General features: G+C 42.7%; 1 protein-coding gene across 3 annotated transcripts in view; it reads right to left on the bottom strand.

Annotated features, from left to right (window-relative positions):
• CNKSR3 (CNKSR family member 3) overlaps positions 1-15519 on the bottom strand; it is an 85000-nt gene that overhangs the window by 22646 nt on the left and 46835 nt on the right. For all 3 annotated transcript variants that reach the window (XM_026505102.4, XM_044386441.3, XM_057310933.1), the window contains exons 2-4: positions 10463-10626; positions 3810-4012; positions 3277-3364 (exon numbers count right to left, since the gene is read on the bottom strand). In XM_026505102.4, coding sequence (XP_026360887.2) covers positions 3277-3364; positions 3810-4012; positions 10463-10626 — 455 coding nt within the window. The remainder of the gene's footprint in view (positions 1-3276; positions 3365-3809; positions 4013-10462; positions 10627-15519) is intronic.

Here is a 15519-nt window from a genome sequence, read left to right as displayed (position 1 = left end):
TCAACTACCACAACAGCTCAACCCCTATTAAATCCATCGGAAAGACAGAATTATTAAATAAATATCAATTTTAGCAAACAGAATACTTATGTGGTCTTGTGTTAGAAATAAAACTAATAATATGTGTTTAGGATTTTTCATTACAAATGATGTGAGCTCTGTCACCCTCATGAGATAATCACCCACAGACAGAGAGCTCCTCTCAATACACCAGGGCCCACGATTCAAGGCGGTGCTGGGCCCTCGTGGTTCCTGACACTTGATTCCCTGACAGATCCAAGAAGCCACCAAGAAAATGGGCTCCCTGTGGCATCGGAACCAAGACATGAGAGGGGCTCTCCTGCCTCCCAAAACTGTTCCAGTCAGCATGCGAAAGAGCTCCGTTTTTACCTTCCACCACCATAAGCGTGGGTTCCCACACCCGTTCCTACTGGGAGGAAGCAGCTGCAAGCATGACTTCATGTTGTTTGGCATAAAGGCAATGGAATGGGAAAAAGAAGTTCTGGAACCAAGTCACGCCTCAGGAGCCAGACCGTGGAGCTGACCTCTGTCACATTCCTCGGTCACCCGGATCAGCAGACTCAGGCCAGCCTGCCTGGCAGGGACCCTGCCAGGGCCGCCATCAGGTACCCCGTCCCTCCACGGCTCTGCCTCATTCTACCTTCTTACCAACTGAGGAGGCTTGAGCAACCTGTCACCCTCTCCGTGCTGTGTCTCCTCCTCTGTGAAGCAGGCACGATAAACCCTAGCTCAGAGATCTGCTGAGAAGTAAATGCGGTAACAGGTGTCAAAGATGTTGCACGTGCCTGAGACAACAACCAGCACTCAATAAATGCTCTCGTGGCTTCTTCCTCCTCTGCTTCCGTGGCCACCTCGCTTTCTGTTCAGTCCTCCTGGGCTGTCTATTGCTCATTCCCCCCATTTTTCTCCATACTGGAACCCTGGTGCCTGCCACTGTCATTTCGTCTCTCAGCACCGTGACTGCGGTCTTCGTATCGTCGCAACTTCATGAGGACGGACTGAAGATACAGAGCCCAACGCCTTCCCACCCCAGTTCCCTCCGTCGGACGGCCGAGCCTGAAAACTGGATGGGAGCTCCACCCGTGGACTTGGGTGGGACGGCAGCTGAGGCATGCTTACAAAAAGGGTGCAGTCTCCTCCAGGGGAAAAAGTGGCAACTATTTACCCTTCCGATCAGGAGACGGACATGTTATCCTTAAACAGAAGGAGGCAGACAGAGTAAAAAGAAAGAGGAGGACAGATGGCAACACATGGGGGAGAGAAAGGAGCAGAAGGACAAGCAAACGTCTCTCCTCACAGACGGAGACGAAAGGAATAAAGACCCAAGGAGAACAAGCTCCTTGTCACTGGAAAGAAAGACACAACTTCCATTCCTTAAATTTCCCAGAGAAAAGGAATAAATGGAAAAGACAGGCTTCTTCCAGAGAAGTTAAGAGACCTTCTGCCAAGAAGTTTTGAAGAAAACTGTACTTCTCCTCGCTGCAAGAGTGTGAAGTCTCCCGGCTCATTCAGTCCTGTCGCTGCCATCACACGCCACATAGAAAAAGGCGTTCGGCCCATTCACCAAGTTTGTTATTTCTAATCTGTGTGCGCATAAATATTCCACTTGCCAAGGCACCTGTGTTCTCTAATTGCTGAAGAAAACGTATGTTCACAAGAGCCTAACATCTTTCTCACTCTGAGTTCATAAAATGATATTCCCATGTCTATTCATATTTTGCCAGTCGTCATCCTTAAAAATTGTTCAAATTAAATAAACAACAACAAAAAAAACCCCAACAACAGAAAAAAAGACCAACATACTTGTTAACTTCCTCTCCTTAAACCATCAAGTTTGTTTCCAGAAAACCAGTACAAGGCATGATTTTTATATTTCCTACTATCTGCTATGCTATTCTTTCTCGTGGCCACTGTGCTTTCCATATATTACATCTCATTTAATCTTCATACCAATCTTTTGAGGTAGATATTATCATTTTAAAATAAAATATTTTACATTATTTCTCTACATCTAATTTTACACAAATACATACATGTGATCATGTAATATTCTTTGTAAATGAAAGAAGAGTTTCTTTTCCTTCCTGGGGTGGAGGGGGCTTGGCTCCTATGCTCCATCCCCACTTCTCTCCCTCCCAACTTTTCTTCCAAATTGCCTACTTTACTTACTCCTTTGTACAAAGGTTTTTGGATGTATGTGTATTATAAATACATATATACATACATTTTCGTATTTTGGGGGGGTCACCGTTTATCCTTATATTACATTTTTTTCCTTTTTTTCTTATTCAACAATGACTTGTAGAAATCCTGCCAAATCATCCAGTAAGGTAAATATTACTATTCCCATTTTACAGACAAAAAAACTGAGGCTCCTAAGTTTTAAGCACCTTGTCCAGGGTCCCAGGGCTAATTAGAGGTAGCATTTGAACCCATGGCTATCTGTCTCTGAAGCATATGCTCAATGAGCACCAAAGGGAAAACAAAAACAATACTTCTTGTGTCCCCTAAGTTTGGGTTAAATTTCTCCCCATAAGTGACAAATTCTCATTGGCTGATGTGTCAAAAGCATTATCTCATTTGTTTAAACACACAATTAAAAATCGCCACTTCTCACGTGCCAGGCAGTGTGAGGCCTGAAGGAGGGGCGAGCGTGATGAGGATACTCAGCAGGCAGCCTTGTCCTGACGTGAACAGCTCAGGATCTGTACCTCCCATGGGCAGACTTCTTCTACCATCAGTTCATAACAATCAACACCTCTGTGATGACCAGGAAAACACCCCAAGACGACCTAAGAAGCCCATTCCCTCCAGACAAGCACAGAGTCACACTGGTCAGTTTACTCAAGCATCGCCTTCTCAAGGAAGGTCACTCCAGCCCCATATCTATACCTGAATCCCACCTCAATCCTTCCCGTGATCCTTCCCTCCTTAGCATTTCTTAATGTTATGTCACTTAGTTCCTCCAGAGTTTCTATTTTAAAAAATTAAGTGCTCTAACAGTTTAGAGAAAGTACAGGCCTATTAGCTCAACTATTTTAAAACAAAAGAAGGTAATCTTTGATGTAATGGCTACTGGTCACTTTCCAGAAACCATCTGTACAATGCATCTAATTAAAAGCCTTTCATCTCTCCCCAGTTGGGATGGGAAAAAAATGGTGAGGGGCAGAAAAGCGAAAAGCATGTGAGCCCTCAGAAGAAGAGGACAGGGCAGAGGGAGGGAACAATGTTAAAAAGCAACAATGATGCACTGACCTTCTGGACGGTAGTGGTCAGATCCAGGCAAAGCTGAATGATTTTGTTCTTCGTTACTGAGAAATCCGTGATCCCTGTAAATGGAGCCCTAGAAAGCAACAAACATTCTTTTAAAAAAGAGGGTGGGGGCACCGGGATCCTGCACTGTATGCTAATAAGCATAGCCACACCACTGGCTGGTTTCAAAGACAGGTCATGCAACTGTTTCCTCTCAAAAACAGGAATCTGAACAGAAAAGAGACAGAGAAGTGCAACTGACAGCCTTCAGACCAACCAAATAATCATGGACATTTCACCACAGTGAAACACAGTTTCAGCATGGTTCCATGCCTTCTCCAAGGGGAGCTTAATTTTTCCGGTATTCATCGTTTCAGTAGCTTCCAAAGGGACCCTAAAACCCCACTGAGCCAGAAATCCCACAGAGGTGCAGTGGAAGGGACAGGAAAAGGACACCAGCTCATTTCTCTAAGACAACAGACAGGCCAGTGTGCGGCCCTCACCTGCTCGGACGGTCAAGCGCATGCATCACTTACCGGTCCAGCCAAGCCAGCAAGGCCTTGGCAGCACCTATTAGCTCCACCACAGAAGTCAGGAACTCATTGGGGGGCTTGTGGGAAGTGTTTCCATCATAAGCTGGACTTTTCCGCCGGCTACTTATGTAATTTTGTAAGTTGTGGGAAGATGCTCGCAGTTTCAGAACTAAGTTCTTCATATTATCAGTTTCCAGGCCATAATTCTGTGGAAAATAAAATCAAAGGGAAAAATTCAAAACAATCAACAATGTCTAAACTGTCATCATAACTCAAAAGCCCACTGAGCAACTTAAATAACTCTTACGACAGCCATAAAACCCTACGTAATTTACCCACAGGGCTGATCTTACCCACTCCAGCCTCTTCTGTCCCTCCTCCAGCTCACTCCTGTCTCAGGGACTTTGTTCTTGCTACTTCAAAATGCTCCTGTCACAAATCTTTGCATGAATAGCTCTTTCTCATATTTACCTACTAACCCAAAGGTTCCCTTCTCTTTGAGGCTTCCTTGACTATTTAGAGCAGTTTCTTAGCCTGAGCGCTACTGATATTTAAAGCCCAGTATTCTCTGTTGCAGTTCGGGTGAGGGGGAGAGGGAAGATTCCTGTACATCGCAAGAGGTTTAGCAACACCCCTGGCCAGTAGCACCCTCTCCCTAGTTTTGACAACCAAAGATGTCTCCAGACATTGCCAAATGCCCCTTCAGTTCACTCTCTAGCTCATCACCGATCTGCCACTTCTCCGAACCACCCTGTTTGGCGCCATCTTCCTCCACGGAGATGCAAAGGCTGCGAGAACCAAGTTCTGTGTCTGGCTCACTATGAAATCGGCAGCCCAGCAGACAATAAAGTAGCCACTGAACAGACAAATTCCATCTGGTGAGACTCAATTGCCCAGAAATAGCAGCACTGACCACATGTCAATTCACCTGAAATGTAATTTCCGTGTCTTGAGTTTCTCACCTGTGTTCTTTCTGGATAATGTTCAACTTACTTAGGTGCTTTGAAAAAATGAATTTCATGTGATAGGTAGAGAACAAATCCCAGAGGACAACACCCACATCTGAGATGACTTTGGGGGGAGGAGGGATGAATTTCTGTACTCAACTGCATGTACATATCCCAAGGTGGTGTTTCACTATTTTAACAAAAAAATGAAGCTATTTCTGGGGTCTATTATACTGTTGCAATAGCATCCCAAAGCAAGGATGTGGTGCCACTGAAACAGCGGGAATAACAGAATGACCGATATTATCAAACACTTACTCTATGCCATCTCGAGACTGGGCTAAGTGCTCAGCAAATATTATCTCAGGCGAAGAGCACATGAAGGTGGGAATGACAGGATCTTTTCAGGTGAGGAAACTGAAGCACAGAGCCATTACTTAATTCCCCAAAGCCACCCAGCTCATCTGTGGAGAGGTGGGATTCTAATGAAGGCCATCAGCAGCAAGGGCACAAGGTTTCGATTGCCATGCTGCACGGTCCCCGTCCACGCTCCCTGCCCAACACAGAATGGAAGGAGAAGAGAGAAAACAGGATACATAGTAGACCAGGAAGAGAAAAGTGGCCAGTGGCCCTGGATCTATGCAAACTAACAAGCTGCCTACCTCCCCCCACATTCTGTCGTAACCTGTTCCATCCCCTGATGTTCAAGAAGTCAATGTTTGCATAGTAATCAAAGTTCCAAGTAATTTCTGGTGACACGGACTACAGACATTCTAGCTGAGTTTTCACTGCAGTGAAATGTTCATGAAGCTTAAATCTATGCTGCTGTCTGTAATAAAATAAAAAGTGCTTTTTAAAAATTTGAGATAGACATTTTGAGAAGAGTGGAGTCCAAAAAAATTTAAAAAATATATAAAAATACTTCCTCAGATCCGTTAACTGGAAGCTATCTTTTGCAAGCTTTAAAATTTTCGTAATAAATCCATAATTTCATAATTTCATGAAATAAAATTTCATAATAAAAGTGAGTGCTTTGTATTAATAGTAATGGTCTATCCAAATCTCATATCCCTTCATTTTTTTCCTGGCATTTTCTACAGACTAAAATATGACATTGTCCTTCAACAGAGAAGACAAAAATATAAAGACGGATTTTCATCATGCTTCTTAAATCCAAAGAATCAAAGACTCACAAGTGAATGGATAAAGAGCCACATGACAAGCTTGTTTTGAAGGACTTGTGACTGATTACGGGGAACTGTTCCCTCATTCAGTCAATTACTCAGCCTGCCAACTTCTATCAAGAGTTCTAAACCCAGGGGCGCCTGGGTGGCACAGCGGTTAAGCGCCTGCCTTCGGCTCAGGGCGTGATCTCGGCGTTATGGGATCGAGCCCCACATCAGGCTCTTCAGCTATGAGCCTGCTTCTTCTCTCCCACTCCCCCTGCTTGTGTTCCCTCTCTCGCTGGCTGTCTCTATCTCTGTCAAATAAATAAATAAAATCTTTAAAAAAAAAAAAAAAAAAAAAAAGAGTTCTAAACCCAAAGCAGGAAAGTCAGCTTTCTAGAGTCCATGTCACCAGAAATTACTTGGAACTCTTACTACTACCCACAACATTTACTTCTTGAACTCGAAGAGGATTAAATGCATTTTAGTGTTGCGAGAAGTGTTAAACCTTGATCTCCTACAAACCTACCACTTTTGATATTAAAATAAAGGGGGAGTGTAGCTTCTTGTTAACTGGTTCTTTTCATTCCCACTCAGTGTGCTCTGATTCTGGTTTCCCACCCAAAACAAATCATAGGACTGGAAGGAGGGACAGATGCAGCTATAATGGAGTACAATTTTAACAAGATAGAAAGAAGGAGCAAAGGAAGGACAATTCCTTCCCTTTCCACCCCATTCTACACAAGAAGAGAACAAGAAACTGACTATATTCACTCAAGAGAACTCTGACGTAGAAACATAATCAGGAAAGGATTATTGACTTCACTGCCCCACAAGGAAAGACAGAAAATGAATAATTTCTCAGACCAGATTTGATTATCTTCATTAATCTTTTCCTTCAAACTTTTCCCCTTCAGAAACTGTGCTAAGATAAAAGTATCAAGAAGATACAAACCAAGTAAGAAATGAAATGAGTCTCTGAAACTCCAAACACATACACAAACCCTTCTGCTGAGATCTCACTTCATTAGAGGTTAGCCATCAGGGGGTTATTCCCTGGTCTGGCTGGGGAAATCACACAGGAGACAGGAAAAAGAGAGAAGGAAAAAGGCAGATTCTCACTCTTCTGGTGCCGTAATTATACACATTTTAGCTAAAGATGAATCTTCTACTTCTCTTCTACCTTCTTTTCCCATTCCTCCCGACCCTGTTCATGATCTAACACATGTGATCAAGGAGAACCAGAGACACACAGTCTAAACCATCTCACTGACTTGGCTCAATTAAGCCACAACCTAAGAGATATATTCCACATTTTTTCCTAAGGGCATTTAATACACTCATAAGCAAGATCCAGTTAAATACAAACTGTGAGCAAAGATTACTCTTCTGGCATGATTTCTCCTCATAAAGAAGGATAACATTTTTTCATGATTTGCCATAGATGGGTAAAGGATGAAATGAATAATCTCAGGGAGGTATGAGTGCACAGAAGTGTCCTGGGCAGGCAAACATGTTATAGGTATTTCACTTAATCACACATTTAGGTGGCATCACTTAACATGTGTTCCTGATTCCCACTTTGTTCACTTTCTCAACCAACCTCAACCTTAAAAATATGGGGCGCCTCGGTGGCTCAGTCAGTTAAGCATCTGACCAGGTCCTGATCTCATCAGGATCATGAGATGGAGCCTTTGTGACAGGTTCTGGCACTCAGCATGGAGTCTTGCTTGACATTCTCTCTCCCTCCCACCTTGCCCATGCGCATTCTCTCTCTCCAAATAAATAAAGTCTTTAAAACATATATAGTATTTTATATTTAATTAATTAATTTATATTTATATATATATATATGCGCCTGTCTTGGTAACTAGGGTCTGGTTGATCTGGCAACAAAAACGGGTTACAATTATATTCTTACTCTCAATCGCACCCTCCAGACCACTGTTAGTCAATAGAACTCGTTGCAATTATGAAAATGTTCTCTATCTGCAAGTGCCCAAATATGGTAGACACTAGTCACCAACAGCTATGAGCACTTGAAATACAGCTTAGTGCAACTGAGGAAGTGAATTTTATTTCATTTTAATTTAATTTAAATAGCTGCACATGGCAAATAGCTGTCCTACTGGAAAGGGCAGCTCTAGAGTCTTTACCATAGAGGCAGAGAAAAATTGGGTCTCAGACTTTGAATTCAGTCCTGAGAAGTGGTCTTGGTTCCACCTCATGATACAAGGCCATGGTCAGTATTTTGAGGCAGTGGTGTTCTCTCCTGGCTCTCTTCTCTATCCATGACTACCTATCTGTGGGCCATCTGCTCACTGGTTTTGGAATCTTTACCCATAGCTATTCCCTATTTTAGGTTTTTATCCGTTCTATCTGCACTGTTCTTTCCAGAACTTTCCAGTGGTTTGTTTTTTCCTCTTTCTTCTACGTTCTATTCATATCCTGTCTATCACAAAACCAACATTCACTAAACTAAGTTTACATTACAACCTCTTTTATAACCCCAGGGCCCACTGCAAATATACATTAACTGCCCAAGGGATGGGTTGTTCAAGGTGAAAAATTGTCACCAATTTATATATACACAAAGATCTATACAGTGTAAATGGATTGAAAAGTATAATGAACATATGCATTTCAATAGGAACATTTTATGAGGATATTATATCAAGAAGAAAAAACATTTTAATCAAACTCTCTAAAACCCTCTCCAACCCAGAAAAGGCACACTCATTTCAGAACCCCCCCTGTGCCCCTCCTATCAAATGCATTCGCTGGCAGTCTACTGCACCAAGCATGTCCAGAATGAGTTTGAGGTCAAACTTTGTCTACAAAGGAAATTAGAAGGAAATTGTAGGAGATAAAATGCAGCTTTAGGTTCTGGCATTTGTCCAGCTTTGTTCACTTCAGTCCAATATTTTAAGAGGCAGGGAAGGGGCAAGAGCAGAGAGGCAGTTGCTATGCTTCTTACCTGGCTTGCTATACACTACGTGCCTCAAATTGACCCTTCCTCCTCTCATACTGTGGATTGCAAAGTAATGTACCTCAAAGCCCTTCCTTGAAGTTGAAAGAGACAAATCAAATGAGCAGAAAAGATGGAAAAGTGATCTTCCCAGAAAGTATAATAAAAGTAAACTCAAACATGTTTCACCATATAAAAAAAAAACCCATACAGCTTTAATAATAAACAGGACTCTGAGACATCTTCTGGGCAATGCAACACACACGGTAGAGTACTGCCACATCCAGAGAGTGTTACTGGACAGATGGGGAAAACAGACACCACCATTTCCCTGGAGCTCACAGAGTGAGGGGTGTGTAGCGGAGCCAGGATTAGAATGCAAAAAGCCTGCCTCCCAGGCCAACACTCACACCACTTGGCCACAGCGTCTCCCCTGTGGCAGCTCATTTATCAACCACAAATAATTTCCCCATTACTTTTGTAAACAAGAGCAGCGCATCTCAGAGCAGGAGACAAAGCTCTGTCCATTTTAAGAAGAAGAATATGCACAATGCGGCAAGTGTTATATAATCAACGGAACGCAGACCAGCAATGGCAAAATAATCGGGAGCACATTCTTTCCCACCATTCTCAGTGATGTAATTGTATATACCCCTGGCTCAGGTTCACGGCATTACTTAACCCAGCCTGAATGCTGCGGAGTAGGTCCAAATCCTGACAGTTGGGGATCCTGACTGCATCCTTAACAGGGCACCGTAACAGACAGACATGGATCCCACCGTGGGGCAACCAGTGTGTAAACACAGTGCCTTCAACAGGTGTTTTTAGCCCACGCCTAAAAAAGTTACTCACGCAGCCACGGGTGTCGTGCAAGAGTCAGAACCCGGCAGGACTGAACTCACTTACGTTCAGGCCAAAGCTCAATCATCTGCAAAGTGTAACTACGTTCAAAGTTTTTCCCACCTAGCCACCACTGCACAGGTTGGTTACTGGAAGCACAAGCATTGGTTATTTAAATACCACAAATACCTGTGAAACATAAAAAAGCTCTTCACAGTCACAAAAACAGACAAGAAAATCAGAACCTATTTCTCATTGCAGTTTAGAAGATGGCATTATCGTTCAGAACGATCTCCCTCTTTGTACTCTCCACAGAAGATAAGAAAATGAAATGAACACGGACTTTTTTCTGTAAAAGGCAAGCTGCTTCTTAAAGGGCAAGACGGTAAATACACTGGACTCTGGGGGCCACAAAATCCCTGGTACAACTATTCCATGCCTAGCATGACTGCAGCCACAGACAACACATAAATGAACGGGCGGGGCTACATGCCAATAAAACTTTATTGACAAAAAATAATGGGCCAGGCTTAACCCTCAGGCCACAGTTTGCCACCTCTCCATCTAGAAAACGATTTCCTTTCTTCCTTTTTTATGCTGTCTTCAGCTCATGCTTCGCTTCAATAGCGCATTTATAGAAAACGATGCTATGCTAGATCGCGAACATGGAGAATTTGAGAGAGGGAGGTTCTGAAGAACATCATCGTGGCGCAGATCATCTTTTCCCGAACTAACCAGTGCACAGAGAAGGTCGACAGCCTCCAACACAAGTTCCTGGTGTCCAATTCGTGTGACCCCCAGCTCCTCAAGATCCTGATGGGAAATCTGCAGCAGCTGCTCTCCATTTATCTTCTCCCGTTCAAACTTGTGGACATACTGTTGCAGGCAATCATCTAACCCTACCAAAAAAAGCAGAAGTCCATTATTATCATTTTGTTACCTTTACTCAAAACACTGCTCACATTTAAATCAACCTCAGGAATCTCCAATTATGTTCCAACTATTTGATTGTCTATACAATGTACACCCCACCTGATGGACACTTTTCAGATGTGTCATCATCTTGTCATCTCAAACAGATCTGCAATGTGCAGCTTAAGATTTTCAAATGGATTTAGCACAATTTTATGGTGGTTACCTTCCCATTCCCTTTTAACTAAAAGGATAAACACTAAACCCTTGCCGACTTGGAAATGTTGGTTATGTACACGAGACATATGTTTGTTTGCGAGGCAGGGAGGGTACACCAGCCCTGTCGCAGCCCATGTGATCCCAGTGGCCTTGCCAATCAAGATGCTTTGCCATGGGTGCTGGCCAAAATATTCTACCCGCCGGCCAGTAATAGGTTCAAGGATGACCAAACAGAACCAATAAGAATCTTCTCTGATATTTAACGTATGGACATAGTAAGACAGAGGTTCTTCCTTTCCAATTGGAAGTCATAAGAATACAACTTTGGGGATGCTGGCAGTCATTTTTCTCACCAGTTTTCTGAAAAAAATCCATTTGAGGGAAAGAAAATGCTCCCATAATATCCTATATGCTCCTGGATCTAATCCTGCTTAAGGATATTTCGAGTCCTACAATTTTTCACTTAAATTGAAATAAATTCCCTTTCCAGCTTAAGCTTGTTTGTGTTGGGTTTCTGTCCCTTGCAACTGAAAAAGTTCTGATGAATACAGAATCCAAAGAAGATGATACCAGCAGTGGTACCAGAGAAAGTCAATGGTCAATGGGTTCGCTCATGGGACTTTCTCCAGGTCAAATACTACTGCCGACACTGTTGTATTTTAATGCTCTTATACAACGATTAAAATAGGTAAAATAGGTAAGCTTAACAGAAAACTTGGGTATCTTTATGCCCATATAGAGAACTCTCTGATCAACTTGTTTCAATGGTTTTACTGGAATAAAATTTTACACTGAATCAATTGGTCTATTCAAGCCTAATAACAGCCACCTTAGTATTTTCAACAATGAGGCTTATAAAAATTTAATCCCAACACAGAGGATGAAAATTCAATTTAGCTAGCATAAAGTAGGTGGAAGGCACGCAGCTGTCCTCTGCCACCCTCAAACACACACACACACACACACACACACACACACACACACTCTCTCTCTCTCTCTCTCTCTCTCTCTCTCTTCATTGAGCCCTCACCAAAGCTCTGCCATGTGGGTTCTCTGGACTAGGAAACTCAGCACTTAGGGCAATACTAACATCTGTGGATCTTAAAAGGTGATGTCTTAGGCTAAATGATACCTCGGCCCCACAAACTTTCATCATTTACCTCCTGAGAAGACATAAAAAGAACAATGTCCTTATAACTATTGGGGACCCCATAAAATACAGGAAGAAGAGGTAAGAAAAAATCATTTTAAGGTGATCTGCTAGAAGTGACATCTATCTCAAGTGACATCTATCTCGCCGAGAGGCTCCATCACAGAGCAGGCAAGATTAGAGACACTGACATAAACCCAGCTCCACTTAGACGGCCACGAGCCACAAGTGGCCATCAGGGCACGTGAGTCAGACAGGCACTGGAGACTACCCAAGACAGCAGGTATGGAGACCGATCCCCCTACCCAGGGGGCAGGGGTTACATTTCAGAGCCCCGCCACCCAGGGTCGTCTATAGAGGGACGACATCTATCTACAATAAGCAATAGTGACAAGTGCCAAGAGCCAAGAAAAGCCCCTGATAGCTCTCTTCCCAATTTATAGATGCCTAAGTTAGGGCACACAGGGGCTACACAACAGTCCACAGCCACACAGCTAGTAAGATGCCTAGAGAAGGATTTTTACAGCCATCTCCTTCAGCTTGCTATAAGAAGAGAAGGCCTCGAATTCAAATCAAGGCCTGTTTGACACAAGCTCTCCTCTTTCACATTCTACCTGGGAAACATGGGATTGTAAAAATTCCTCCCCAAGCATCTTCCTAAATAAGCAATAAGGTCTAATTACAAACACTTATTAAGAGAGAATCACAAAACCTTAGAAGTACTTAGAAGGCACTGTCATTGAATCCAAACAACTGGGAAAGTACAAACAAAAAAAGTCTTCATTACTATGAATTTCACCCCAAATCCCTTAGCCGGTTCTAACCCAGATCACAAGCAATATCCTGCAATCTTCTATTAGGATGTCCTCTTCCCTTGACTATTTTTAAGCTTTAAAAGGAATTTTTGTTTTAATTGTCATAAAAGTTTAGGACAACCGTGTTATACACTTAAACTTTGCTATGGCCGAATTGTGTCTCCCCAAAATTGTATGTTGAAGTCCTAACCCCTAGTGCTCAGAAAGTGACTGTATTTGGAGATAAAGCTCTAAAGATGTGATTAAGTTAAAATGAGATCATCAGGATGGGCCCTAATCCAAGATGACTGGTGTCCTTATAAGAAGAGGAGACACACAGAGAGGCGAGACCGCGTGAAGACACAGGGAGAGGAAAGCTATTTACAAGCCCAGGAGAGAGGCCACAAAAGAAACCAGCCTTCCCAGCAGCAGGATCTCAGACTTCCAGCCTCTGGAGCGGGGAGGAAATAAACTCTGTTGTCTCATGACCCCAGTCCGTGGTGCTTTTTTATGGCAGTCCCATTAAACCAACACAAATGTAACAGCATTTCAGTTCCTCTTCATCCGCATGTCATAAACTCTTTCTCAAACAAAATAAACAAGGACCAGGGACCAGCAGAACTGAAATTCATGTTTACTGTGCCAAGCAAGCTCACTGCGCAAAGTAAAGCATAAAACAGAGATTCCTATTAGGTTTCATGTGCAGAATAAATTAGTCCATTAAAATATAAGGGAAGAACCATGCACCGTGGATTTCGTTAAATGTCATCCCTGAGTAATAAGTAGAAGTAAAGATGAGGCCAGATTCCTCTTTTAATTAACTGAAGACTTTCACTGAGGGAACAGGATTTCAGAAGTAGCTTGAGAGCAAGAGAAAATATTTTGGACACAGGGAAAGTTGAGGGGGAGGTACAATGAGGGTTCTCGATAGGATGACGGTTGTAAATATATGAACAGAGATTGAGAACTTGAAGAATACAGAAAAACATTTCCCTGAAAGGGGTGGGGCAGAATGTCCTTGAGGATTCCAAGGGACTATAAATGACCTAACCTCAAACAATCAAAAGATCCCTGACATGCAGGAGATTATCAAGTAGTAATGCCATGTTGCTACCTACCTACAAACAGCATCTACAATGGCATAAAGACTTCCTCCCAAGGGACACGTATGTTGAATATGCTAGGTTTTATATAACAGTGCCCCCAGTTTTATTACTCCAATATGTTATGACCTATTATTCACATCCCACTGATCAGAATACAGTTAAACATTTGTCAACCAGCTAAATTAAACTATTATGCAGTCCCACAAAGGACGGGAAAATCCCCAATTTCAAGTACACTGGTCTAATCATTTTAGAATTTGCAATACACACTTTGACCTATTTGTCACATGTACCTATCTGCCAGATCCTTGCTTCGAGGAACTTACAGAACGTCTAGCAGAACCAAGAGAAACACATCATTAAATAAAATTAAACACATTCCATTTACACAAATTAAACACATAATTCCATGTGAAGAATCAGGGAGCTCCCGAAGACTGCAAGCCACAGGGAGGGAGGCCCAGACTCCTTCCACTGTCCCCAAATCTGTCAGTGAACACTCTTAAACTTTCAAAGAAATCCCAAATGGGAGAAGGAAAAAGAGCAACCTCTCACCCCAGAGGTAGAAGGAGACAAGGTAGTGGCGAAGGGCCTGGGCACCAGTACTAGTCCCACTTCCTGCTTCCTGGAGCAAGCGACTTAGCTCCCCGGTTTGTAAGACAGGGATAACAGCACTACCCACTGCACAGATCCGTAAGGAAACTGACCTGTTAGTTATTCGTAATGGGCTGAGAACACTATGAAGCACATGGTAATGACTCTAATGTGATTTATTCAGCTCCTCCGTTTCCTAACGGTTCGGAATAAAAGTTGCCAGGGAGACCAAATGCTTAGGTAGCCTCTCCTCGGGAACACAGTAAATGAGAGATTATTATTGTCCTCCCCAGGAGGTGTTCCCAAGCATGGGAGTCTGCCATCATCATCCATTCCACCCAAAAATGTGTTCTGACTGATACCGGAATAGAAGCACCAGGAAAGCGGAGGCTTCCCTTTGCTCGTTGTTTATCCCCCAGTATCTGGAACACTGCTGGTGCTTAATAATGTTTGTGAAGTGAATAAATGAAGGCATGAAGAAAGACAAGGAACTTCACAAAAATATTAATGTCACACCAATGTCCAAGCCACCTGATTTTACTTTCCTACGCAAGAGAGTAACTAGAGAGAAGGAAACCACGGTCTGTGATCGCATCTACAGGTACGTGCTTCAAGTCCCAATGCTGCAAGATTAAAGAAGGTCATTTCTACGTTAAGGAGAGGATCATACACAAAACAAAACCCCAAAGTAAAATCCCAGTCTTTGACAAGATACTTGTCCCATATTAAAAATTATTCTTTATTAATTAATCTCTATAATATGTGGGAAGGCTTATGCCCATGAAGATGAAGAAGTTACAGTAAATGCCCCACTACAGAAAATGTAGAGATATTTTCTTCTTCTTTCCTGTAGGAGACTAAAATTAGGTCACTGACTAGATCACCCTCTGATCTGCAGGTGAGGCCCACTGGAAGGACCTCCCAATGGCTATGCTTTTGGCCTATATGCTCAAGGCAGCAAAAACTATAATTCTACAAATACAATGAGCCCAGAGTGGTCTTACAGCATTTTACACC

This window comes from Ursus arctos, unplaced genomic scaffold, assembly GCF_023065955.2.
Source record: "Ursus arctos isolate Adak ecotype North America unplaced genomic scaffold, UrsArc2.0 scaffold_13, whole genome shotgun sequence".
NCBI classification, from domain to species: domain Eukaryota; kingdom Metazoa; phylum Chordata; class Mammalia; order Carnivora; family Ursidae; genus Ursus; species Ursus arctos.
Note: the sequence above shows the minus strand (reverse complement) of the source record. Positions and strands in the feature narration are given on the sequence as shown.